A 27,305-nucleotide genomic window follows, 5' to 3' on the forward strand; every position below is an offset into this window, starting at 1 on the left:
TTTTCCGGTGTCGCAAAAAAGTGCGCGTGCAGGTAGTCACGGTTATATTTATTATGTTTACACGTTTGAGTCTTCAACAGTGGCGTGCACAGACATTTGGAAGGGCAGGGTCTAAAATTAAAAGGGCACCTATTGCGCACAGGTGGGGCAGGCGCCACTATTACATATTTCCCCACATTCTCATACAGGTATATACAGGGACATCCTTTACAGCACAGCATCACTTTCTATCACTGAGGTGGGCGTTTTCTATTCACTGATAATCATTTCTTCAGTTGCTGGTCTTTGGAACAGGGGAAGCTCATTTGTATGGAATTAGATTTGTGTCAATATTTTCCAAACAACAAATTTTAAGAAGCAAATAAAATATCCATTTAATCATTCAAAATATTGTATATTATTGTTTGAAAATACATTTTTTGCGCTCCCTCACTTGTTCTTCGTGTTCCCTATAGCTTTAAGTGTCACTGTTGTTTCATAATTTACTTCTGTTTTATTTAGCAGCAGCAACAGCAGCACATATTTTCTTCCTGCCAAATGTGCTTCCTTCAGTGTTTCCTTTATTTGCTTGTATTTTCTCTGTATCTACATCCATATCTATTAGGGATGGGTCACAACATATAAATTTGGAGATGCATCGTCGTCCTCCCTTGTGCGATATGATAATAGATACACAAGGGCAAATCTGGATTAATAAATTAAAGATCTAAAGTAAACAGATCCTGCCAGTTTCACTCATCAGTTGTCGTTACTTCAAGAATACTGAACGAGGAGGACGCCCTATGCTGAAGAATAGGGCGTCCACAGTGGCGGATGGCAAATCAAGCTATATCAAGAGAGGCCCCATCCCCATGCAATACATAGACTTTATTCACTTTTAAATATTCATTTTCTTTTCCCCAGTTAGACAGATTCTCTTGCAATATATTGATTATCACAGAATTGTTGTATCATGATATTATTGGTATCGTGGACCATGTATCGTAACATGGGCTACCCTGTGATCCCCACCCCTCATACCTAAACTGTGTGTGTTATTTTCACATCGGTGAGTGTATAACTGCAGTAATATCCACAGTAAAGTTGGTTCACTTGTGTCATGACAAAGAAAAGGAAGCTAAAGGCAAATCACGTCAATGACCAGACAATAACAATGACTTGTGCACTGATGTATTAACCACTTTGTGCAAATCACATCACAGACATTCATGTTACGCTGCCATAAAACAGTGACAGTGCTTCATCATAACGAACCTCTCAAAAAAAGAAAACGCGAGTGCTTCTTCACATTTACATGAGTAAAATCTGATCACATAAAAACTATGTGACTAAAATATCTTTTTTTTTTTAATCGTACAATATCAGAGCACACACCTGTACACATACAGTACACAAGGATGTCAACAGCTTAGATAATTAGTAATATAAGGGGTGTTTAACGACAGCAACTTTGCAGGTTCATAATAAAAACAGTACACATGAAATGTTACCAGTTTAAGTCACAGTAATGTGACTTAAACTGTCATGTCGTTTTTCTCTGTGTTCAATTGAGCTTTTTTAAATGGAGCAGAAACTGAATCCCAGAACACATGAGATAGTACCAATGAAATATGAACGAAAACACTCTGAAACTGGTTGACAAAACAACTCACCATATTAAACCATGTTACCCAGCCGACATGTCGTGTTTCATGACCTTCCTCTGTGGATGGGATTTGCCCAATTCTCACAGAACTGCGGATGCTTGAAGTGCTATTATTAAGCTTATAAATTTAAGTTTACTTTGCTTTAGTTTCTTAAATATCAAAGCCGAAGTCTGTGGAAAAAAGGAAGACTTTCTTTCTCAAAATAAACCTGAGGAGCTACAAACATCTTGTAACAAGTAACACGCAGGTTTGGCTCGACCTTGTGCGGAAAGTCCAACACCACTATGAGCATTTCTATAGTGGTGCTTACAACTCATCATGCCACTGTGATTACTCCACATACAAATTATATTAAACCCTCAAATTAAAAGGATGAACCTGAAAACGACCAGTAAATGTGGTCACTTCAAAATTGCCATCTGCCGGGGTCGCGAGATTGTTTTGTCAACTGTTGTTTCCAGTGTCAAGAATCAGCTTTGAAAATGTTAATTTCCTTCAATATGCGTATCAAAATTCTATAAAACACTTAAAAAACATTCACATTTTGACAAAAGATATTGCCTTTAAACTGTACTTGTACATGCACCTTAAAGATCCAGTGTGTAATGTGGCGGGGTTTATTGGCAGACATGTAATAAACTGCCCATAAGTATCTTGATATAAGTGTATATTAATGAGTTTGTATTGTTTTTTGTAGCATTCGAATACGCCTTTTATATGCACTCTTGCTTTAAACCAGCCAGAGTGTGCGTTTTGCATTGTGAAGCGGAAGCTCACTGCAAATGACGACCGACTAAAAACCATTTGATGTCTGTAATTCTTACACACTGCACCTTTAAACCCCAAATATCACAATGTCCAGAGAAGATCAGCGATCATAAAGTGCAAAATCACAATCCCCAACAGTCGACCACATACTGCAGAGACGCTATTGTATTTCATGGCTTTTTATAATCACACGCTTATTAAAAACTGGTTGTCCCTTAAACTCGTTGCTCCCCCTTTAAATGTACACGAGCTCTGTCAAATACACGGAATTTATCAAAACACACGGTAGAATCTGCAAAGCACTGCAGCAGTATTGATAATGAAATGAGATGTGGAGAGAAAAACACCACCATTTGAGTCCTTTGGGGCTTTTTTAGCCAGAAAAAAACCGAGGCCAAGCAAGCGTTGTGGGTGTATAATTTACATAAACAGCCAAAGGGTTCACTTGTGTATTGATATTTAACAGAAAGTGGAGGGAGTTGAGTTTTTACAGAACAAACATCAGTGACGGTGATCAGGCAGCATTGATATACTGCTGCTTCGGCACAATGAAATCATCCTTAAATGTAGATTCTGTCGCACTGACACACTGGCATCTGCTCTGTGCTTTATACATAACGTCAGTAGCTCTCCTTGTAGATTTGTTACCTGCGTATTTACACACAATAAAATCCCGACAGTCACTCTCTATCGCTAAAGGCTGTCAAAATGTGGAAGCTGCATCGCCTTCTCTTCCCTCGCTTGTGATTTCATGTCCAGTCTGTTGATAAAGAGGCATTTAAGAAATGTCAGCAAAAAATACTATTACATACTGTTTTTAAAATGTCAAAGTCACGCAAACACACTGAACATATTTAAACTCCGGTCAAATCCCGTCAGAGGGATTTCTCTGATTGTAACATTTCTGTCTCTGTGTTAGAAAACATAAAATTCCTTTTTTATCACAAATGTAACCTCTTGAAGTCTAGTCCCATTTTACCATAACCGGCGTCCGGTGTAGTTAATTGGGGCTGTGGGCATCTACAGGAGAGAAACACAAGTGCAGTATTAGTCGATGGACAGTAAATGAGTGATAAACACAAAGAGTGAGTATTATTGCTACACTGACTGTGCCACCGTTCATGACCAGAGCCATCTCAGTGGGTTGGTAGACGTGACCTCTGAATGCGATGCCTGGACGCATGCTCCCGTGGCTGCTGTGGTACGTTCCGCTCCGAAGAGCTGGAAGAACAAACGTGGAAAAACAGGCAAGTTACAGGTGTCATGTCAACAAGAGTATCTCACTGTAACACTGAGATGTTCATATCAAGGAGTAACTCTGAAGCCTGTCACAGTCAAATCAACCCTCTAACACCGAGCGTATCGCAGACGATGCGTTTGCGCAAGTGCACTTTGCAATACCGCAATTACGCGACGGTTTGCGGTTTCTGAAAGCCGAGAACATGTGCTTATTACGGTAATTTCACTAGCGCTGTTGCAGGAAGCAAGAAAATCAGTGTCTTTGTCGCCAAAGAGGAGAGAGGTGTTTCCATTTTTTTGGCCAGTTATTGGACATTGAGACAAAGACTCAAACAAATGTTACTTTAAACATGTTTTATCCTGTACAACTACAGTGTTTTTTTTCCTCAATAAAACTTCTTCATTCTAAATTGTTAATACACTATTTTAACATGCAGTAAACTGTACATAACTGCCAGATAGTAACAGTTATTCTGGAAAAATGGGCAAAAGCATCTACTCACGGGACATTTTCTGGCCCTTTTATGGTTAAAATAAGCAAAAAGAAAAGTCCAGACAGACATTTTGAGGCTTAGGTGTTAAAGGGTTAAAGCCGTAGTGCATAACTTAACGTAAAAGCGTGTCTAAAGCAAAAGCAGAGTTTCTCCTCTTCTACAGTATGTATTTGAGAATATGGTGGCTGAGAAAAAATGTTGAGTAAACAGTTTGGAGCAAAGACTGAAAACAGGTTCTCTCTGATGTTCAGGTCAGGCCTTTTTAGGCGTGTCTAAACATATGAGCCCACAACCTTCCAGTTGAAAGACAACTCGCCCTACCACTGAGCGACCATGGCTCAACCTAACTTCTCACTTTTTAAAATACTTTTACATTTTATATCAAAAAATTACTTTTGATACTTAAGTACAGTAACTGTTGAGACTTTTACTTCAGTAATATTGTTAAAAAGTGACTTTAACTTCTATCAAAGTCTTATACTTTATACAAGACTGCTGGGTAATAACAACAGAAAATGTGTGCGTCTGTGAGAGAGAAACAAATCGTTCATTCTCAAACATTTTTATTTAAAGACGCTATCACCATTCTTACTACCAGGCTGGAAATTGTATTAGAAATAAGATGATGTTTCCATAATATGACTTTGCTGTTACAAATGATCACCATTTCATCATTGTACTGCAATGTGAAGTGTTACACACGTTGAAAGTTACAAGTCCCAACGTGAGGTGCAGTGTGCCACTGTGCCATAAGGGGAAAGTATCAATCAGCACATTACATTTTCCCTTTATCTTAAAAGAGTGAGATGCATAAGCCACTGTAAGCTTCACAAAAATGCAGATATGTAAATAATGCAACTTTCAACATTTGTAAGATGATTGTGTCTCGGTTTAGTTAATATTTTTTTGTTAAAGCCAGGGAATAAATGTATATATACACATGCGTCCTTTCTGACGCCATTACTCTTTGTTTGTCCCAGTTGCTCATAGTTTAGCATCTTGGCCTCAATTAAATCTGGAGAGCAGTCAAATTGAAATGACTCATAAATCTCCCCGTGAAAAGGCCCATTGGATAATCAGGCATTTTTATAAGGCTTTAACTGGATTTGGGATTGTGTACTAATGTGAGTTACACAACACACGTGTATATGAATATGAATCCACTGCAGACACAGTGTAGCACTGAAATCACATTCATTTTACAATTCGTTTTTCGTCTTAATCAACAATAAACGTTATTTGAATGTAATGCAAGATAATTGTATTTACAAGTTGTGTCATACATTTTATGTATAATTTACATATGTGTATATTATAAATATAATTTCATTATAATTGAAAATTAAATGCAATGAAATGAAACAAATGTTTTAATTTTAGTAGAATTTATTCCATTTATACTCACCTCTGCATTTCTGTGTACTCGTGAATGAAACGCTTTTGTTGTGGAGGAGGAAAATCTTTATATACCGTGATTTTCTCTTGTATACTTTTGTACCTTCCTTCCTCAGCTCGACACAGTCATGCACAGATTTAGGTAAGGAGTCACTGTGACGTCCATTTTAGTCAGTTGCCTAGCAATGTTGCTCTTATGACTTTCTCTAACACTCAAAATACCATTATTAATTTCTAGCTGACAATATCTTCCTACCACACACACACACACACACACCACTATTCTTCTTAGGACACTGCACTGACTTCCAGAATTATCCCTAACCTTAACCATAACCAGTTAATGCATAACCCTAACCTTAACCTAAACCTCAGAAATGAGGTTTAGACCAGTTTGGACCAGTAGTCCTCACGGAGACCAGAACCTCATTTCTGTTACACACAACACATAGACCTACTTGCACTGTGATCCTCCATAGAAAAGGTTTGATTTTCAGGGAAGGGTCGGTGAGCGTGTGCTGGTAGCTCCTCTCCAAAAGGAGCTGCAGGTGACGCGTGGCTCGAGTTGAAGAAATCTTGTGCGTTGTTGGACTGTGGAGCATTTCGAAGGCATAGGTGCGTCTCGGGAATAGCATGGAACAGCAGCAGAATCCAGCCCTGAATAACCAAGGCCACCGCCAGCGCAGGCTCATCCAAGACTTTAAGATCCTTCTTCCCTTCTCCTCCTAACCTTTCTCCTTTCCCCTTTCCCTTCATCATTTGGCTGCCATACAGATAAAAGCCAAGCCAGGCCACCCACAGCAGCGCTGATGCCAGACTGGACAGGAAGAGCCAGACGGCATTGCACTTCCATTTCCGTTTTTCACTTTCTCCTTCTCTGTCTTCCTCACTTCCTCCTCGTGCCACCAATTCTCCTCCACAGAGCACCACGCCCAGGGAGAGCCCCATGGCTATGAGGAGGAGCCCAAGGGTGTAGCTGCAAGTCAGAGCAAAGTCCAAAGGGGGATATTCACAGGCTGGGTGACCCTCCCTGACCACAGTCAGCAGGACCCATTCAGCAGAGATGATGCCCTGAACCAAGGCCAAGGCCAGGCCAAGTGCAGCCAGAGAGCTGCCCGATGGGCTTGTCTTACCAGCCACCAGCCTCCTGAGCCTCACACCCTGCACTAGCAAGCTGGAGAAGCAGAGGGCAAAGAGGGGGCCCCAGAAGGCCCTGCGGACCACACAGAGTGCCTGGGTCTTCCCTACCAGGAAAGCTAAAGAAACAGAGAAAAGGCCGAGGAGCGTGCCAAGGAGCAGGAGAAGAGGGCCTACGCTGGAGCGCCTGGCGGGGTCAGAAATGGAGCGAAGCTTGGCGAGCAGGAGCCCGGCGAGTACCAGAGAGGTGACACCACCACTGCAAGCCACGGCCTCCAGAACCACACCCCAGACCGACTCCAGGTCACACAGCACTCTGTACGGAGGGTCCACATCCACGCCGCATCCCCGAGGAGGAGGAGAAGGATGCGATAAACCACTGCCAATCAGTGACAGGAGGCAGATGATTACAGGAGTCACGGCCATCTTAGAAAAAGGAGAGAAAAACATGAGACACACAGACTCAGAGAGGAGTGAAGCAGATAAAGAGAGGCAAAGGTAGAGAGGAGGAGTGAAAACATCCACAGAGGAGGGAGGCAGGCTGTGCTTGATACACACTATACTACTGTGGAAACAGTATGTAATATTTTAACATCAAATGAACCTGATGTATGAATCAAACATTCTAATGTTTCTCTCGCTTTAAAAATACTCACAAGCACACACACACACGAATGTACTCACAGGCACAGAGCACAACTGCTTTTAGCACTGGCCAATGGTTTCCATGGGAACGGGAAACAGCGTGGGCTGACTACATTGCATACTGGGCTTTTGAGAAGACGAGTTTCAGTCCCCGAAAGCACAGACAAACACAGGACTGCACACACACACAAACACACATGCACGCACGCACGCACACACACACACATTGACATAATTCATTACCCAGCCCTAAGATAAACAAAATGTAACCATGACTCTAATATTAGCAACATAAACAAGTAAGTGTGTGAATCTGTGTCCCCATATTTAGTCTTTGTCCTCACTGTATGTACAGAAGTGAATACACACAAACACACAAGTATACAACAAATATCACAATGAAAATGGCTCAAACTTACCTCATACAGATTGTTTTGAATTAATTATTTGGTTATTAGGAGAGAGGCATCATGAGAGGCATTGTAATTGTCCAGTCTTCATCACCACTTCAAGTTGTTAAAGTACTGTTGTGAATCCAGCTGACGAATTCCTTGGCGAGCCGGAACAAAACAGAGTCCATTTTGCCTTTGGAAATGTCTCTTATGAAGCCCTTTGTGCTCCCGACTCCCCCTGTTTTGGAGTAGAAAATAACACACTCAGAGAGACCAGTGATGTCCTGCTGCTCCAGTAACGCGTCCAGCTGCTCTGAGAAGAATCCACAATTGTGATGCTTGCCTTGATACTTCTCACACCCACATGGTCAAGTATATCTTCTGTCTCTGTGTCTCTGCCCTCGCTCACTCCCTCTGTCCTCCTCTTTCTATTCATTCTGTCTTCATGGCTGCGTTTCTGTTGCCCTGCTTCACACTGAATCTGTGGAGGCGTCACCTGTCTAACGAGGAGGAAAAAAGGCAAATAGGTACAGTATATAATTGGAGCAATGCACTGCAGATCCCACATTAGTCACCCATTTTCACATCTCAGTGTTGCTTCCTGCCTTCACGCTCCCACGTCTTCCTCATGCTGCTTATGCAATTCTTCCTCGCACCCAGAGCTGTATAGGTCATGAGGATTCATCGTTAACCACCAGACGAGGCTGAAGAAGTTCCCTCTCTAGAATGGTGTGTAATGAAGATGGGATTTAGACAGAGAGTGGCAGATGGTCACCGCAAACACAGGTGAGCCTTTTGGCCACGTGGCCTTCCTACTTGAGGGTGTTATATCATGCCCTTGAAGAGATGATTCAGCCAAAAAAAATCCTTTTACAGAGGAGTAACTTTGTCATGCTGAGTGGGAGACAAAAACATGACCCACAGCAACACTAGTCCATGACTGATGCTGACAGAAGCCAAAACTGTACAGGAGGTGAACATGGCTGCACCCTGGAGGAGCAGGCTTCCAACTGGAGACAACACAGAACCCAAGATCGTGGTGAGGATGGAGTGTGTTCGTTGGTGCATCATTTCACTGCAGGATTTGTGAGTTTGGTGGACAATACGTCTCATAATCTCAAGACCAAACAGGGACAAGCTAAGGTTGTCACACAACATGCTCGTCAGAACAGGCACGGCAGTTGATAATGTAGTAATAATAATAATAATGGTAATCTTTATTTATGTAGCACCCCTCAACAGGGTTAGACAGTGCTTCACAAATAAAGACACTCACACACCTACGGTCGATTTAAGTGTCCAATTTACCTAATCCCCAAATCTGCATGTTTTTGGACTGTGGGAGGAAACGGGAGAACCCAGAGAAAACCCCACGCACACACACAGGGAGAAGATGCAAGCTCCATGCAGAACCCGGGTTAAAATAAAAACTAACTCATAGAAATAGTAATTAAAGAATAAAAAGAGTGAAAACATACAAAAAAACATGAGCACAACTAACTTTTATCAGAAATAATAAAAGCTATAAAGACGTCCAGAGTCTCATGGGCTCTCGATTCGAAGCTAAATCAAATATCAAAATGAAAACAGTATAGTTTTAAACCAAAGATTCCCAGCTAAAATGAAAGAGTCGCCTATAGTGAGAAGACAGGGAAACATGAATCAGCTGTCATTACCATAAATTGCATTGCAATGATTTTGCATAGGAATAAGGTTGATTTAAGGCCCTGGAATACACCCACATCCATCCATAGCTGGCAATCTGCTGAGCCAGTCAAGACAGACGTGATGTTATATAAGCAGCAGAGGAATGGGCTGAGAAATGAATGAATGAATGAATGAATGAATGACAAAAGCTGTCATTTCAAATGCACAGGCTTCACTTACAGTATAATATGTTCCTGTTTGCATTAACAACATTTTCAGGATTCACAAAATGAATGTCTGAAATAATCACTTCACCGATTGTATTCACTCTATCATAAATGGCATAAATGAAATACCTTTGTGTGTTTTTAACTGTTTGATGGCATCTGCTTAGATTAGATTGTAACGAGAGTAGTTAGATACAGCGTTTACCAGACTTTCTCTGCTGGTTGCTAGGTAACCAGTGGATACTTCAGGAAGTTTCAGGCCCCGTGAGCTATTTCCAGTGTTGATGCTAAGATGCTAAGGTGGCTTGTTGCCTCCTAGTACATAGACATGATAAGCAGTATGATCAAACTTTTTTAAAAATGTTTTTCAACATTTTATTTAAACAAATAAATCATTTATTAAAAAATAAAGGATGAATGGATATTTTATTTCTATTTTAACTCTAATGCGTCTGTATCACCATGATTCATTAAAAACAATCCATAACCACGACGAGTTACACAACCAAATGTTTGTTTCTAAAAAAAGTTTCCTGATGTGTAAGACATTAAATTCACTGACATTAAAACACTTTAAAGACCTTTAATATAAAATTGAGCTAATGTTTGCTGTGTGCTGTCTGTGTGTTGTTTTCTCCTCCTCCGTGTGCGTTTGACACAGACAAAGGAAGACTGCATGGAGAAACAATCGAGCAGTGAAGTGCTGACTCAAATCATCAGTCCCTAATCTGGATAATCCAGTAGTTACTTTGGTCACACTCTCACAGGGCCTTGTTAAATATAGGGCCATCCCATAATCCCACCTTCATCCCACCTCAAGTCTCCTCGAACAGACACATACAACACACACACACAAATATTTGAGCTGGATGAACAGTTACACATGGGCATTTTTGGGCTCGATGGCTCTGCAGTCTCAGGTGCTCTGGAGACAACTTTAAAACATGTTGCTTTCTGTTTTTCACCAGTTTTGGACAGTTAGAAACAGGTGTTTGGAAGGAGGAGGGGCTTGTGAGTAAAGGTTCAATCAACCCAAATTACTTCGTTTTTTTTCAATCTTACGTGTCCTTTATTTTGTTGTCATTCTATTTCAGTTAAACATTTTTTATCCTTGATTATCTTTTACTGGACTTTGCTGCTACCCGTTGTGTTGCTGTGTCAATGTGAATTTCCCCAATAAAACAAGATCAATAAACCAGTACTACATGTCATCATATCCTATCCTGACTTATCTTATCTCTATCCTATTCTATTAGTCATCCATCCATCTTCTACCACTTGTTCCTCCACATGAGGGTCGTGGGGGGTGCCGTGTCAATTTCATGTCTGCATATCTTTAGGACTGTGGAACCCAGAGAACGATTAACATCGTTAATCTACGTTAAATTAGTGTTCTTTCGAAGTCAAATACACGGATTATATACACTGATTATATACATATACACATATATACATACATACACATATATACATATACATACATACATATATAAATACACACACACATATATCCATAGATATGTATGTATATTTACACACACACACACACACACACACACACACATATATATACACACACACGTGTATATATTGTAACGAAGCGCATTTCGTTACTTGTACATTTTGCACATGTGGGTAATCATGTTCTTTTGCACAATAACTGGAAGGTACATTAATAACAGCACTTTAGTCACGAAATGACTTTAATTGCCATAGTTTGCACATTGTGTATTTGCACAGTTCATACAGATATTTACATTACTCAATTTATTGAATACTTATCGAGTTATTTATTAGACGGTGTGACCGCAGGTGATTGTATGTCTTCGGGCAGGTGCGGCACTCGGCTCCGTCTGCAAGAGAGTAGAGAGCAGGTTGAGCTCCGACGGAAAGATGTGTCATTGAAATGATAACAGTGTGAAGCATGTGCAGAGTTTATGGCTGAATAAATGTGTGTGGTGCAATATCGGGAAGTGTGAAGGATGTACGTGTTAACACTCACCTGTCCAGTACTGCGTCTGCTCCAGGGTGCGCGGCCAAAAGATTCCCCCGGGGGCACAGGCACCGTGATAAACGTTCCGTGATAGACCAGGTGGTTTACAATTTATTGTAAAGATATTTTATAGGTTTATCGACAGGGGCATATCAGTAACAGAAGAGTGATGAAGATTAGGTGCTAATGGTAAAAGGGAAAAATTGTCACTTGGTAAAATAACCATTTGATAATATTTTAAGTTTACCTCATTAGTGGAAGTGTTGCTGCAATTGAAGGGAAAAAATAATAACATGTGAAATGGGGAAACCTGACCAGTTCTAAGACTTTTCTTTGGCGTCGTCCATTGTGGTCAATCTGAAGCTTGTCGTCTCGCAGCCTTTTGGCTCTATCTACTGTCTATTTGCAGAACTACAGGAAGCAGGAAGACTGCCATTCTGGTCAAATTAAATTTGGGCTTTAACCAAGCACACAAGCAGTATGGAGAATATATATCTATATAGCATGTAGCTACAGTCATAAATCAACTTATGATAAGACTGCAAGTATATCTACTAATGTGCACAGTCTAAAATAATATCAGTTATATAGTTTATACTGTATAATGAATGCTGTCATATTAATGTATAAAGGTTGTATAAAAGTAATGTTAAGTGGAACGTTAGGGGAAGGTTAGGAAAACTTTCCGTGGCAACCACAGGATAACCTAGGGGGAACCTTCAGGGAACGTTCCCAGAATGTTCTGGGAGCCAAAAATTGTTAGCTGTTATGTTTCGAGTCAACTTGGCGTACCACAGGTCGGGATAATGTCTGCTGTCATTTGTCTAATGACTGAAAGAGCTTTTGATAATGAATTCAAATGAAGAATGAAAGTTATCATAATCAGTTTATTGCCAAGCAGTTATTATATTTCAGTGATTAGTCCATATATTCATTTTAATCATTGTAATATATCATTGCTTCATAATATTGATATTCTTATGCTCAAATATTTATTTATATTCATGGTCTCTATTTTTATATATAAAATATCAAACAGGCACAAATCTGATTAAAACATTCAGTACGCCATTAAAATGAAATCGTTATAATACATTTAGGTGCAAACAGGCTGATGATTTTGTCTTATCGGAAAAAGACAAAATGGCATTTAACATTGGTGAATATTATATCGAGACATTTCTCAGATCACAAAATATGATCATCATAAGTATATTTTTTACACGCTCACATTACATGACTGTACATTTTAATAAATCACAAGAAAAGAAGAAATGATAACTCTTTCGTTAAATTAAAGCGACACATATCGACGGAGGGATTAATGCTGGTGGCCCTGATGTCTGATCACGACTGCTCTTACATCCTTCTGTTGTTACAATTAAAGTTACAGTAAGGTGAAGATTCACCTGCGTTTATGGACGTGCAGCACGGTGTCACATATGGGGCAGGAATGCACCACATCTTTGCAAGAATCCACGCAGAAGGGAATGCAACAGCAAAGCCAGCACCTGCGTCAACGTCAGGAAAAATGCTTGATAATTTAGTGTGTATACCATGTGTGTGTGTGTACAGTATGTGTGTGTGTGTGTGTGTGGTTCCACTCACAGGAAAAGTCCAAGTATGCCACAGATCAGCCAAGTGAGCATACCACTCCTGTACTCGGTTTTAGTGAGAACCGAGGTTTGGCAGCGAGGACAGGTCATCTGTCCAGGACCCTCAGTTGGCATGTGCTGCACAACCAATACCGTTGGCACTGTGACAAGAAGCAACACAACTTGTTATTATTATTATTGTTGTTGTTGACAATTACAACTCACACAGTCTCACAAACCCACCTTGCAAGAATATCTGAGTGGCAAACAGTGCTGTGTTTTTAATTATTAGAGACATCACTGAAAAACTTTGTTACTTAACCCTTCTGTTACCATCCTGTCGTCACAGACAGGATTTGGCATGCGTACATCTCATTACTGTAACTCCTAGATGTTTGTGTTATCTCGAAAATTCAAAAACTGGCGATCTGTCCAGGGTGTAGTTGTTTCAGTAGTAGAAGTTTTAGAAGTTGTTTTACTGGTAGCTTAGTAGTTTTAGTGGTGGTAGTTATTTTAGTTTTAGTTTACTAGTTTTGGTAATAGTTTATGTAGTAGTTGTTTTAATGGTAGTAGTTTTACTGGTACTTTTGTAGTTTCGGTAGTAGTTTTAGTAATAGTTTTACTGGTAGTTTAGTAGCTTTGGGAGTCAATAAAGCAGTTGGGCAGGTGCCGACACAGGGCTTCAGCATGATGATAGGAGGAAGTGTCTAAAAGGTGGAGCCAGTTTTTGATTGACAGCCTTTTCAGCCTCAGTCCTGTGCGGATTTTGTGATGAAGTCTGTAGACAAACAGCTGCTCGTTGTGTGTTATTTAGTCACTGATATAGAACATTTTCATTTGTACATATACACTGTAAATAAAAACACTATCATAGCATTTCAGTTTTACATAGTAAAGCAGAAAGCAGAAAAATAGAGCTTTGCGCCCCTATTCTTGTCATTATGGTAGCCCCCAGGACTTCCACGGAACGACCTTTCAATCACAGACAAGATTCAAGATTCAAAATAAATCCAGGTGGCCTGATTGTCATGATGGTCACACAACTCTCTCTGTGTTTTTAAGAATAGCCATGTTTAGATCTTGTGTTGCTGTTACAATCCCACACTGCACGCTTAGTTTCATGTCAGGACAGACAGACGCAGAAGCCACAGTGACATTGTGCTAGTAAAGCAAGGTGATAGCTGTAAACTGGTTAGAGCTTGACTGAAAATATGAAGAGGAAACACACGAAATGAAATGAAATGCTACTGCGGGACAGAACTTAGTAATTTGGCTGTGCCCCTGTGCTGCTGGTGTATACGCACAAAGGCTCCCTCAATCAGGTCATTGCTTGACACAGCCCATTTTGAGATGAAGATGCTTTATGTTCATTAAGTTCCTAAAGAACAAGCAAGCAGAATAGCAACAACAAATATTACCAAATGTTACACAGTGCAACTTTAATTTGGGAAAAAATTGGTGCCATATTATATTGTAAAAATCTGTCTGTCCCCCCACCATTAATACTTTTATTTATCTACTTTCATCTTAACCCTTTTTTCTTTTTCTTTTTTTTAACTTTTGTTGCTTGCTTTCATGTCTGGTGGTGTTTACAAGTCTCTTTATGTAAGTCTCTACTTTTCCTCTGTTATTATTGCACTCGTCTATAGGTCTTCATGTTCTTTGTTTTGTTTGTTTGTATACAAAATCAAAAATCAATAAATCATTGTCCAAAAAAATTGGATAAATTCATGTACAACCCAATTTAAATAACATTTTCTTTATTTTGAATTAAAATCATTACTTGGCACTGCCGTTATAGCTGATGCTGTAGAGTGTCACTCACCGGGGTGTACGATCTGGGGTTGTTGCGGACTGTAAGTGTAAGCGGGCTGTTGAGCTGCATATGAGAAAAACACATTTTGCTTGAGAAAGCTCTAAAGGACAGAATCCAGTACATGATGCCCAACGGCCTCTGTAACACATGGACAAGAGATATGAACTGTATCTCCTTACAAGTGAAAAAAAAAAATCAAGTGATACAATGAAACAGATGGACGTTACCAGGCTGAGCAGGATATCCAGCGTAGGCTCCAGCGTTATAGGCTCCAGCATTGTAGTTTGCGGGGGGGCCTGGGTATGGCGGCACTGGTGCGTTCATCATTGGCGCCGGAGGTTCCAGACCCTTATTATCCATGATGTCTATTTGATGGACTAAAGGGGAAAAATATCTGGTAAGGGCAGGATTAACCTCTCGACCTCTTCACTATACTCATACATGTGGGATGGACTTTTCTGGGTGGCAGAGAGGAAAGACACACCCATGGTTTGCAGTGGGAAAAAAATGGTGTGTTTTTTTCCGTCTTCTTTTGTGTTGTTGAGTCAAAGTTATGATTAATTTTATATCACATTTTTATTAGTGATATAAAGCAGCAATAATTGTGCAGAAGTCACAAAATAGACCGTTTTACTTTTTTTCGTTCATAAAAATGAGCCAAGTGAACTTTAAAACTGTGACGCATTTCCTTTTTTCAACATTCTGAGTACATTTTGCTCAGGTGTGTTTATATTGTTGGTGAAAAGTATTATCTTTTTATTCAACAGATTGCCGAAATGGTTTTGCTGGAAAAAAGAATATAAGACACGCTATGTTGCTATATTCTTATAGCCTCTAGCCTCTGTATATACTGTACGTTCAAACATAGTTATTGAAAAAAGCAGCCAAAATGCTGTGTGTTCTAAGGGTCAAAACCAGGACCCGTCTGCTATTTAACACCCTCACAGCACGTGTTTGAATCTCTCCAGGTCCACACTGGGTTTAGTAAACTATCTATTATTTTAAAATCTATCTATTAGTTGAAAAAACATTTAAATCAGACAGAGTTGTGACTTTAGATTTTTAAATGATTACTTTGTTGCTCACTGTTACTACTTTTCTGCAGCTTATTTTAGACATACAATCTGGTGTTTTTTTTTTACTTTGTTTAATAAATGTTTCTATCATTACCACACATGTCTGCCCTGTATCTGTCATTGCCATTGTTCGTTTTATGCATTGTTTTGAATGGGTATTGCTGTAAAAGAGCAATTTTCCCCCAAATAAAGGGAAGAGATTAATCTACAAATACCCTCATGAGGTCCTCCAATTGCTATTAGTCAATGACAATAGAGAGAGTGAAGTGTTTAAAATGTGTTTCTCTTTCTTTCTCAAGCATGAACACTTGTATTTCATGTCACTATGTCAACACTGATTCAGAGGTATGATTGTGAGCAAGCAGGTTTGGTGGCATTACATTTTAACATAATAAAGAAGTTGTTTACTAGTTTCACTTTAGTGTCACAGCTTAGCATCTCTGCTCTGATGTCACAAGTCCCATTGTCTGCATGTCTGTGAGGGGTCAGTGCACCGGAGACGATACAGAACATAACACGGCAAATACGGAAAACACGAAATAAAGCACAGGGAAGAATTGCTGCAGTTCACTCCCAACGGTCAAAACTAACAACAAAGCGCACCATGTCATTTGTCATAAGATTTAAAGTCACACTTTTTGCCAATTATACTGTAGTATGATTATAAACATACTTAAAAACAGTCGACATGTTGAGTCAGTATTTCTGTGTCTTTTTCTACGTGTGCTTTAATGAATCTCATATCAGAAAATGTCCAAAGGAAAAGTTTTCTTGTGCGCGATACATTTTCTTGTCTTTGCTTGTGTTGTTTCTACTTGCAGAACATTTGCTTATGTTGCCTGTGTGTCGTACGACTGGCAAATGTGTCTCTTTTGTTTGCGGGCTTTTGTTCTTGAGGTGTTGCCATTTGCACGCGTTTTCTTAAGCCGCATTGCACTCAACTCTCACACAAATCTGTGACTGTGAGTCGTAAAGCGCTGAGTCACGACATAAAGTCCATTACAGCATAACCTATAACGTATAAAAGATCAACATTGCAATGAATTGCGTTTACCGAGAGTATACATGGGATCAGACAAAGAATGAGCGGAGGCTCTTGTTAAACCTGTTGTATGAGTTCCTTCACATAATTCATGACCACTGTTTGCTTTCAGAGTTCCTGTCATGTCATTGGTGAATTGAATGAAACGTTATCAAATAGCCCCGGAACATGACACACACACACTCATAAATTCCAACAACAGGTGAGGTTCACTGTAGCTTCACCCTCGACACAAAGTACAAAACATACACGTGAATAATCTTTACTTTGCATTCAGCAAAGGTTATTTTTTTAACTTCTCTTTCATGGCATTCAGTAGTAAGTCTTCAAAAATAGCTCAACAGCCTTCTAGGCGTTTATAAAAAAAAATCATGTAGTTTCTATACAGAAGTTGTACCGTGACTTTGTTTTAAATGAACAAAGTAAAGGTTCTGGTACTCGCGTATTACATCTTTATCTCCACTGTTTCCATCGGTTACATTTCCTTGACAAAAGAGCACCAATCTGTTGCTGCTTACCTTGCGGAGGGGAGCAGGAGTCTTTCTGAGAGACTGATCCTGCTTCCTTTAAAGAGAAAGGTCATTGTGATGTGTCAGAGAGAAGGTGGAGCAACGCCATGGAAACACCTGTGCTCATACACACCCCTCTCTTATCACAGCACTTAATGGAAAGTTTCCCTGCAGAAGATATGAAATAGATTAACATACAGTTTTTGCTTTGTCACTTAATCAGACAAAAGGTCAGGGTTCATTGTGGGATGTATGGAAATGCTGCAAATGTAAATAAATGTGCTTATTTGCAAGGGAGAATACGCTCACCAGCCGCTTTGGTAGAACTACATGGATGCAAATCACAACGCAGCAACTCAATGGACGTAGACAAGTAGGCTCAGAACTTTAAGTGACTTTGAATGTGGCATGATTTTTGATTTGAGCTTTTCAGAAACTGCTGATCTCCAGGGGTTTTCATTCAAGCATGTCTACGGTTTTTACAGAGAATGTTCTGAAAACGAGTCAAAATATACCAGAGGTCAGAGGAGAATGACCACTGCTACCAAGACAACAGGGACTCACTTAACCACCCATCACAACCAAGGTATGCAGGAGACTATACCTGACTCTCCATGTCGAAGGCTTGAAGCAGATGACTACAGCCGCAGGAAGACCACACCAGTCACTCTATTGAATGTCCTGTGTACCTAATAAAGTGGCTGGTAATTAGAGCAGAAACAATTAGTCGATTAATCGATTATTAATCGATTACTAAATGAATCGTCAACTATTTTGATAATTGATGAATCAGTTTGAATGTTTTTTTCATGATTAAAACAAGATTTCTGATTGTTTTAGCTTCTTAAGTGTGAATATTCTCTTCATTTCCTTTCTTTTCATCTTCTCTTTTTTACATGTAATGCTGCGTAGTGTCCACTGGGTGGAAGCAGTGAACCAGGAATGCTGACAAGGAGCTACTGTAAGTGAACCAAAAATAGTATAAGTTCACAATTCCTGCTGCAGTATCACATATTTAGTTGTTTACTTATTTGTTATATAGTTGTTGTTTTTTATTATTACAGTACGGATAAAATGACATATTATATGTTATACAGTAAGAGACTGTAGGGAGAATTACATATTTAAAAGGTACAGTGTGTGGGATTTAGCTGGATCTATCTATGGCAGCTTTCATTTACCATTTAAACTCAAAAGGTGTTTTACATGTTGGCTTCCATAGAGAAGACCCGCTCCTGATGTAAATAAACATTTACTTTAATGGAAATGGTTTCAACTCAATCTTACACACTGGTCCTTTAAAGTTAGCCTGCAGGCTTTCACTTCTTCCTTTCTGTTTTTACAAAAACTGAGTCGCAATCGTTGAGCATTGATGCAGGATCCACTTCACACGGTGAAGTAGATGCAACTCTCCTCTGTCAGTATCTGTATCCCATCATTCTGACGTAGAGACGATGGCTCAGATGTGTACTATCAGAAAATCTGGTTTCGGAAACAAAGGGGATTCATTTCAGTGTGACTGGAGTCACCACTCAAAGATTAGTTTATACATTCAACCAACATTTCTAAAGACATTGCTGGAACTGTTTGTCACAGAGCGATTTCATTTGGATTCAGCTTTTACAAGGTCAGTAAACATTGAAGGCCTCGTTACATCACGACGTGACAAAGAAACTGACCTAAATATAACAAATGTTAACAATTCACAGTGAAAGGGACGCATTTATGAGGACGTCATTACACTTTTGCAGGTTTATATAAGGGACATAAAGCAAACGCTTATCCCAAAACATCAACAACAAGTAGACATCAAAGTGAGCTACATGTTTGACTTACTAAAAGAATACTAGTTGGCACTAGCACTAACTAAACAAAATTAATGCAGGAAAGAAGCAATGTCGAATAAAGAAGGAGTAAACATCTACACCCATCATCCATATTTACAACATGTCAAATTCTCTATTATTCGTATTTAAGCTCAAACCTTAAAACTTGATAGTGCGCCATGTAAGATATGTGATCTGAGATTTCATCAGAGACTATAAGGACACGCTGATAACAATGTTGCCGCCAGTTTATTCACAACTCAAAATTCCATTTGTGGGCACAAAACCCAGCCCGCAGCACTTTGACCAGCGGTTACTTGAACACAGGGAGCTGCTGCTATGCATCAAAAAAAAAAAATGCACATGACCAAACTTGAAAAGCCTCCTGACCCTCCACAAGCTATTCTTGGCCAAAACAAAAACACGGAGGGCTGAAAGCAAAGAGAAAGAGAGATATGCCACTGTGGTGCTACACCAATGCTGCCTCCCCCTGTCAAGATCACAGTCAAACACTCTCAACATTTTTAAACTCAGCGTGTTGCTTTGGCCAACACTCTGAAGTCCACTGTATTTCCATTTGTTTAATTATGATGAGATTGTTCCTGACTGATTGTCTTTTCTTTGTTTTTGAAGCCCATCATTGTGGCCTTGTTATCTCCTCTCATCAGGTGTTAATTCTGCTGCTCGGTGGAGACACACTTTCACTTCCAATCGCAGCCTGTGGCTGACAAGCGAGAAAATTAACCAAATAGGGCCGATGTTTGCAAAAAAAACAACAAAACAAGACAGACTTTGTGCCAATTATGTATGTGCATGTGTATGTGAATGAGCACAGTCTAACACCAGGTATGAGTGCAGAAAATGTGGGTTTCCGCCGGGTTCTCCGGTTTCCTCCCACCAAAAACATGCAATATGGGGATTGGGTCAATTGTGGGAAGCATTTAGGAGGGTTAGGAGTTTATAATCATTCATTCATTCTTCTTCTACCGCTTTATCGGCCTGTCACTCCGCCTGATCGTTTATCTAAGGGGCTGGAGAAAGAGCTGTTCTCTCACACACAAGAGCCTGCGAATTTCCATGACTTTATTTACTAACTTATTTCTTCTCTCATTTTTGAACAGTTTAGAGAAGACCTGCACGTCTGACAGCTATTAACTGACCTGGACTCTTTCCAGCCTTTGTTCTTCCTGGCCTGTTTCCGTGCTTAGTTTTGTTTAATCTGTGTGTATTTCATTCTCTCTGCAGAAATTGCACTACTGTGAATGTTTACCCCGGCTCTAGTCCTCTTTATACGCTGCTGGTTACAAAGTGAGCCTAAATAATTATTGTGTGTGACGCTGTAACAGAGCTTCAAAGGTTTCCCCTCAAATTCTCTGAGAGCTGGGGATTTATTCATCATTGTGGCGGAAATCCATTGTAGGAGGAGACATAGTTGACATTGTATTATTAAAAATATTCGTCTCTGGCTTGAAATCAATTTTTAGGTGAGGTTTTTTTTCTCATAAAATAACAATTTGGATACTTTGTATTTTAATGAAGGTTGCAGCTTTTTCTCCTTTCATCCCTGCAGAGCACGACTCGTGCAAATATATTTTCTTTTTCAAGTTTCAATGAGATAAACTCTAAGTTTTAATTAATCCCAGCGACACAGATTATATGTGTGGCTGTCAAATGCATAATGCTCTCTTTTTTTTGTATCAACTGTTGCCACTCGCATGTGACGGGAGTATCAGTATCAGGAAGAAAACCTCGTACATTAAGTTGACATCCTCCTCTTCTGTTGGGGAGACAGCAACAAGATGCACCAAGAGCTGAAAATGACTTTGGTAGAAGCTGAAGTCCCTTTTTATAATATTACTTAAGTAAAAGTCTATGATATTTACTGTACTACATCCTCAGTAGTAGGGTGAGATGTCTTTCAACTGGAAGGCTGTGGGTTCAATTCCTGGCTCTGCTAGTCAAGTATGTGTCTTTGAGCAAGACACTTAACCCCATGTTGAAGTGTGTGAATGACAAAACTGTAGTCTAAAGCAGCTCCTCAAGACTAGAAAAGTGCTATATAAATACAGTCCATTACAAACTCTTCAGATTCTGATTTTATTTGGTAGTAAAGAGTAACAAAGATAGTTAGGGGAAGGATGTAGAGGAAATGTAAGTGGAGTAAAAGTGAAAGTTTCTAGAAATATAAATAACAAAGGAAAGTAAGAAAATGTTGTACTTAACTACAGTAGGCAGGTGGTTAGGTGGCTGTAATCTAGCAGTGTGGATGTGACAGGGCTGAGTTTAGGAAGGCTGGTGGAGTTTGCTCCGCTCCGTCTCCGGCACACCTGAAACAATGAGAACACAGAGGGGAAAACTAATGAGGCACACTGGAGAAAAGGAAACTGTTCACCATTAAAGGGAGCAGAGGCAGATGTGACATAACGATCCTCTTAGGTCTCTTTCCCAATCCCTTTGCCCTTCCTGCTATAGGTAAATCTCTTGTCTCTGTCTGTTCCTGCTGCTGGGGGGGGCGGGCACGACTGGCCCATTTTTCTGCTCCTGCGACATACCGATTCACCTGCTGCTCATTCCACTGACTGACACCCTTCACCACATGCTATTAATAAGTAGTGGTTTATTTTCCAGGCTGAACAAGCTTCAAGTTTTGCTTTTCTTTGCCTCCTGCCAGCCTCACCGCTCACCTAACCTAACCTGCTTTTACCCCCCGCTTCAGATCATGTGCCTTGCCCTCCTCGTTCTGTTTGTCATGTCCAGCCAATTTCTTCATCAGCCCAACGACTAATGTTTTGCAACATCACATCAAAAATTTAAACTGATTTAAAACAGAGGAAAAATAACAACACCATAGTTCTGTGTCTGAATTCTGAGAGGAGCAGAGGGAAAATTGTTTACATTACAATAATTCTTAAGCATTCCACCTCAGGTACCGTATTTATATAAACAAACAAATCAGGTAACTATAATAAAAGAAAGGAAAAGTATATGACATGGGTTTACACATTTATTGTGATTCGGAGCCAAATGCACCCCGAGCTCAAAGGGCTTTCATTCAAGACACAATCAGCAGTGAATACAGACATGACGCAGTGTGACAACAAGCGGCACTGTGAGGTTGGCAGATAATGAGGATCTATTTCAGTCAGACACAAGAAAGGAGACTATTTTAAACCACCTTTTGCAGCTTATGGAATTCTGGATAGATAGAGTGTGACGGGTAAAGTGTGAATCACTGTGGTAGAAATGGCAGAACAACAGCTTTTCATAGAGAAAAGTGGTAGTAGTTTTAGATCACGACCACAGGCGCTGCTTCAGTGGACGGCTGTTTGATGAACGTGACACGGATGTTGAGTTGAGATGGTGTTTTAGAGGATAGAACCTGCAGTGCACAGACGAGGCAGAGCCAACAGGCAAGATTTGTCCAATCCTCATCAATCTTGGCAGCTAATATGATCAGGGCTTGGCTAGTTTATGATATTTTTACCTCAAACCTAAACCTGTGTATGTGTGTGATACTTGTCCTGTCTTGTTTGAATTCATGGAATTCCCAGTTTTTTGTCGAACCCAGGAAACAATAGCTGCAGGAGTGTCTTTAAAGATAATTTAATTGATTGCTTTTAAGGGGAGCACGCTGTTTAGCATCCTTAAACTTGAAACCTGTTATTTGCTACTTACAGATTGAATGTATGCTGATTGCTTCTTCCGTCGCCACTCTCAGCTAATTACATATGTACTTTTACAGCATTAGTATTCATCGCTTCACCACACCGTATGTGCCAAATTTAAATACTTTATCTTAATCAGGTCTTCCGTCCCTCGTCTTACTTTCAAGTAATACTTGAAATTGTTTTCTCACTCAACAACATAAAATATAAAACATGTCTTTTTACATATTATCAGTGATATTTTTGCAGCTACTTAATCATTACCTTTCTATACTTATAAGGCTTTGTATTGTTCCTGGGGTGAACATGAATGGAAGTGCTCGTGCTCGTACCAATAAGGCTTGTTGCCGGATGTGGAGAAGGAGTCAAAGAGACGCGGTGAGGAGATGAGAAAGGACCAGCAGAGCGTGTTAAGAGAAAACCTGGTGCTGTGAAGCTGTGCTAAATGCAGACCACCAGCAGCGTGGCCTTTTAATATTTCAGCATCCCTGCTCTTCACTTTGTTCCCTGGCAAACCTCACCGTCTGGCTCAAAAGTCTCAGAATTTCCCCGGGGTGTCGCAGCCCGAACATATATGCACACATACTGTAGCTACAAACACAAACAGGATTTCTGTTTCTCCTCCTCCAGACACCACAGACTGCTTTAGTCACGATGCATGAGAGTGCAAAACTCAACAGAGCTTATTGGAGATCAAAATTCATCATTTCAAAGCCCATAACTTAATCTGCCTCTTTGCATTTTTGTTTCCTCTGCATTGTAGCGCCTGCCTTTTGTTTACTTTTTTTGACAGAAGTGTGCTTCATAGTTCATATGTTGCCACTCTGAAATAGAGGGCTACACTCAAGTCTAGCAAGTCTTGAAAGATGGAACGCCAGATGGAGGAGGAAAAGTTAGACGCTTACGAGTGCAATAAAAACAGCTTTGTCGCATAAAAGAGGGCATTTAGGACGTGATTGAAATGTTTACATCTGCATTTCACTGTGCTGCAAAAACAGCAGATACAGTGGCCAAGAGGGAGTATGTTTGGGCTGATGAGGGAACCACAACATTCCTTGAAATAGTGCAGGAAGCGACTATTACTTGCTTCATTGATTGTTTCCCCCCCCCCCATCAATCCACAGAACCAATAATTACATACTAGACCACTGATGACGATGACACAGGTCCTGATTGCAGCTGGGAAATTTGAAAATGACACTGATTGGCTCCACAGGACTGTGCTATTACAGGTCAGAAAGAAACTGTTTGGCTTAGTGATTGTGTGAAGGAGATTATATCACCGCCGCACAGAGTGAACCCTCACTTTTGCATGATTATTCTCCACTGTGTGAAGAGATGGATGCAGCACAAAAAAAGCAATAAGTATTACATAAACTGATCCCTGTGGGTTGGCAAATGGCAAAATTGCTCTGACGAGGAATGTGGGAAGAGGCACAATCGAACAAATAAAAGTGACTCAACTGAAAATATTATAAGAGGACAGGACACTGAATAAAGAGGTGACCCGTCTGCTCCGAGGTTCATCGTCTGTTCTGAGATGGTCTTTTGCAAACCTTGGTTGCAATTTGAGTTTCTGGATATTTTCTCTTTTGCGGATCGTTCTCTATAAACTGAGAACCTCTCCTCACCATGCTGGTGTTCAGTTTTGAACTTCAAACATGGCCTTTCATGACCTAAATGACTAAATATACGCAGTTGGTGCCCTATGATTGGCTATGATTAGGTATTTGCAATTAACAAACACCAGCTGGGCAGCTGTACCTAATAAAATGGTTGGCGAGTGTAAATGAATTTTCTTCAGTAGCTGTAGCTGTGGGCAACTGGACTTGTTGAATGATATCATTCTGAATTTCACAGACCCAAGGGTCCCCCAATTGGGAAACCCTGACGGAAACAATTCGTGAAGAAGGATCCCCAAAAAAGTGAATCCTGAGAGAATATATTGACGTTGGGCATCAAATTAAACCGCATAATCTGGGCTTCAAGGCTGTATAAACATATTTTAAATGTGACAAACACAGCTCAAATAACCACCCAATGAATTACTTTGTACGGAACCACAGCATCAACCCACTCGGCGCATTTCGCCGCATTGCTGGATCTAACGCTCCGACACTTTGTCCAAACACTCCATACTCCATACGAGTTCAAAGCCAAAATATAAAGTAACACAGAAATGAAATCGGTTCGCTGAACCACAACTGTAAAATAGCTCTTACCTTTGGCGTTTATCCGTGAAAATTTTTTTCTTTCTGATTAGACGGACTTCCTGTGTTACATTAAAAACATTCCGGGTGTCTCTAGCTGAGGGGAAGCATTACCCTATATTAAGGCAGCAGCCAGGCGTGTCACATCCATGCATTCTGCTGCTTCTCATTGGCTAACACAACAAAACAAACAACAGCGTCCTTCTATTGGCTAATAATTATGAATTATTTTCATTTTTTGTGTGTGCCATTTCCATTTACTCTTTACCAGTAACACATGCACTGATGTTTACACATCTTAACAACTCTCACAAGCGCTCCCTTTACTATGACACCCAAAGTATTCAAATAGACCTTGTGGTTGCAGAGATATACTCATTTTATTATGAGTGTGCAATTTTCGAGCAGAGACCTACAAAAAGAGGCTTAGGGCTTAAAGATCAAGGTCATTGAATGGGATGAGAATTTGAGCCAAACGCTGAAGTATTTGTGCTTTCTCTTCATCAACCTCTCTGTTGACATGTAACATAATGATTGTGGCTTGTGTGATTGTAATTGGGCTATGCTGATTTTAAAGGGGGGCTAAACCAGCGCTCTCTAATGACATAACTGGCCATAACTTGTGAGGACAATTGAAATATTGACAGCTACACTCAGCGCACTTTTTTTCAAAGTCTCTATTTGTCAGGATATCACCCCTTCTCTTCATAGAGCTTTAAAGTTTCAATTTGCAATTAATTTTCCATATTCTTTAATGTACATTTCCTGTTCTCTGGCTCTCAGTTCTATCCTGCACTCTTTTCCCTCTGCTCCTCTCGGATAAAAGGGCATCATTGAGTTTTCCTCCACGAGGCAAACAGTCAGTCACCCACTGAGTCTGTAGACAGATATACTGAGTGACAGTCAAACCCCTGGTGATTAACGTCACATCTTATTGCAGCGAGAGCGCTCTCTGCGCGGGAGCACATACCAAGCTCAGATGGTCACTTGACTGACACGTCTTTAATGTCAATCATCATCTCGGGGAGAAGAAATAAAGATCATCAGTTGCGCTGATCACGATGTAAATATATGAACATGTGATTACGGATGCTTTTTTTTAATGCAGATGACATAAGAAAAGAAAACGGGCAAAAAGAACAAAAGAAATCACAATCTTTTCTGAAGTGTGAATGGCGTCAGGGATAATAAGCAGAAGAAGGTTATTATTAGACACATATTCCAGGAAGACACACAAAAGATCTTCACCCACACGGATTCATTTATGCTAAAATGTGCCATATTTCTTCATCATCCTGATTCTCGGTTGGAACATCAGTGGGTCGACGTTGCCGTCGTCGCCTCGGCCAACATCTACATGCATGAATGCGTCCACACGCTGCCGTGTTGCTAATTATATATTTGCATTAAATTGTAGTTGAAATGAAGATGTTATATTCAGCCGCAGCATGTTTTAACCCTTTAACCAGGGCTGCCGACTTATATATTTATTTATAATAATATTTTATGCATCCCACACTTATAACGCATTATAATCTACTTATAACACTATAATTCATTAATGCTTTATACAATATGCTGTATGTATGATTAATGCTTAATACTCGTAATGCTTTATTCAATAATAAAATAATAAAACTGTAACTAATGTAGGTCTGATGGATTCAATCCTTCGTCCATCCAGACACAAGTCCGCTTCCTTAACCACCAGGCCACCAGGCCACCACTATTGTGAGTGGGTGTGAAACGTGTAATTTGTGTGAGAGTGGGCTGCCCTGCTTTAACACCAAGCACATCGCCGAAGACACTTTTGCGCAAGATAACTTTGCATCACCGTAATTACGTGATGGTTTGTGCTATCAGAAGAGTTCCAACTGATTCGGAAAGCTGAGAAGTTGCAAATCAAAGCCAACGTGTGGTTTTTACGGTAATTTCAATCTCGCAGGAAGCTGGGGAATCAGCGTCTTTATCACCAGAGAGGAG

At 40.1% G+C, this 27,305-nt stretch overlaps 2 protein-coding genes across 4 annotated transcripts; both read right to left on the reverse strand.

The window, feature by feature from the left end:
• Window positions 1-1,154: 1,154 nt before the first annotated feature.
• Window positions 1,155-11,044, reverse strand: gprc5bb (G protein-coupled receptor, class C, group 5, member Bb). 3 transcript variants are annotated; one of them, XM_058641598.1, is made up of 5 exons: window positions 7,744-11,044; window positions 6,001-7,105; window positions 3,523-3,635; window positions 3,394-3,434; window positions 1,155-3,174 (listed from the first exon to the last, which is right to left on the reverse strand). In XM_058641598.1, coding segments are annotated over exons 2-5 (1,260 nt in total). In that variant the 5' UTR covers window positions 7,744-11,044; the 3' UTR covers window positions 1,155-3,173. The 3 variants fall into 3 exon arrangements, with proteins under 3 accessions (XP_058497581.1, XP_058497580.1, XP_058497577.1); XM_058641597.1 differs by having other exon boundaries at window positions 3,369-3,434; XM_058641594.1 differs by having other exon boundaries at window positions 1,155-3,434.
• A 1,406-nt stretch (window positions 11,045-12,450) lies between these two features.
• Window positions 12,451-17,707, reverse strand: si:ch211-202h22.9 (uncharacterized protein LOC559480 homolog). Its single transcript, XM_058640678.1, has 5 exons — window positions 17,631-17,707; window positions 15,222-15,371; window positions 15,004-15,057; window positions 13,192-13,339; window positions 12,451-13,094 (listed from the first exon to the last, which is right to left on the reverse strand). Exons 2-5 carry the CDS (start codon window positions 15,352-15,354, stop codon window positions 12,989-12,991), a joined length of 441 nt encoding a protein of 146 aa, XP_058496661.1. The 5' UTR covers window positions 15,355-15,371; window positions 17,631-17,707; the 3' UTR covers window positions 12,451-12,988.
• Window positions 17,708-27,305: the final 9,598 nt, after the last annotated feature.

Source organism: Solea solea, chromosome 10 (genome assembly GCF_958295425.1).
Source record: "Solea solea chromosome 10, fSolSol10.1, whole genome shotgun sequence".
NCBI classification, from domain to species: Eukaryota; Metazoa; Chordata; class Actinopteri; order Pleuronectiformes; family Soleidae; genus Solea; species Solea solea.

What these genes read in the sequence shown, in the direction of transcription:
- gprc5bb (XM_058641597.1), bottom strand. Translation starts at nt 7,105, where the DNA reads ATGGCCGTGACTCCTGTAATCATCTGCCTCCTGTCACTGATTGGCAGT. An exon ending in TATGGAGGATCACAGTGCAA is followed by an intron (nt 3,636 to 6,000) that starts GTAGGTCTATGT and finishes TTGTTCTTCCAG; the next exon opens with CTCTTCGGAGCGGAACGTAC. An exon ending in TGGTCATGAACGGTGGCACA is followed by an intron (nt 3,435 to 3,522) that starts GTCAGTGTAGCA and finishes TCTCTCCTGTAG; the next exon opens with ATGCCCACAGCCCCAATTAA.
- si:ch211-202h22.9 (XM_058640678.1), bottom strand. Translation starts at nt 15,354, where the DNA reads ATGGATAATAAGGGTCTGGAACCTCCGGCGCCAATGATGAACGCACCA. An exon ending in TGGATATCCTGCTCAGCCTG is followed by an intron (nt 15,058 to 15,221) that starts GTAACGTCCATC and finishes TCTCATATGCAG; the next exon opens with CTCAACAGCCCGCTTACACT. An exon ending in GGCATACTTGGACTTTTCCT is followed by an intron (nt 13,095 to 13,191) that starts GTGAGTGGAACC and finishes ACGTTGACGCAG; the next exon opens with GTGCTGGCTTTGCTGTTGCA.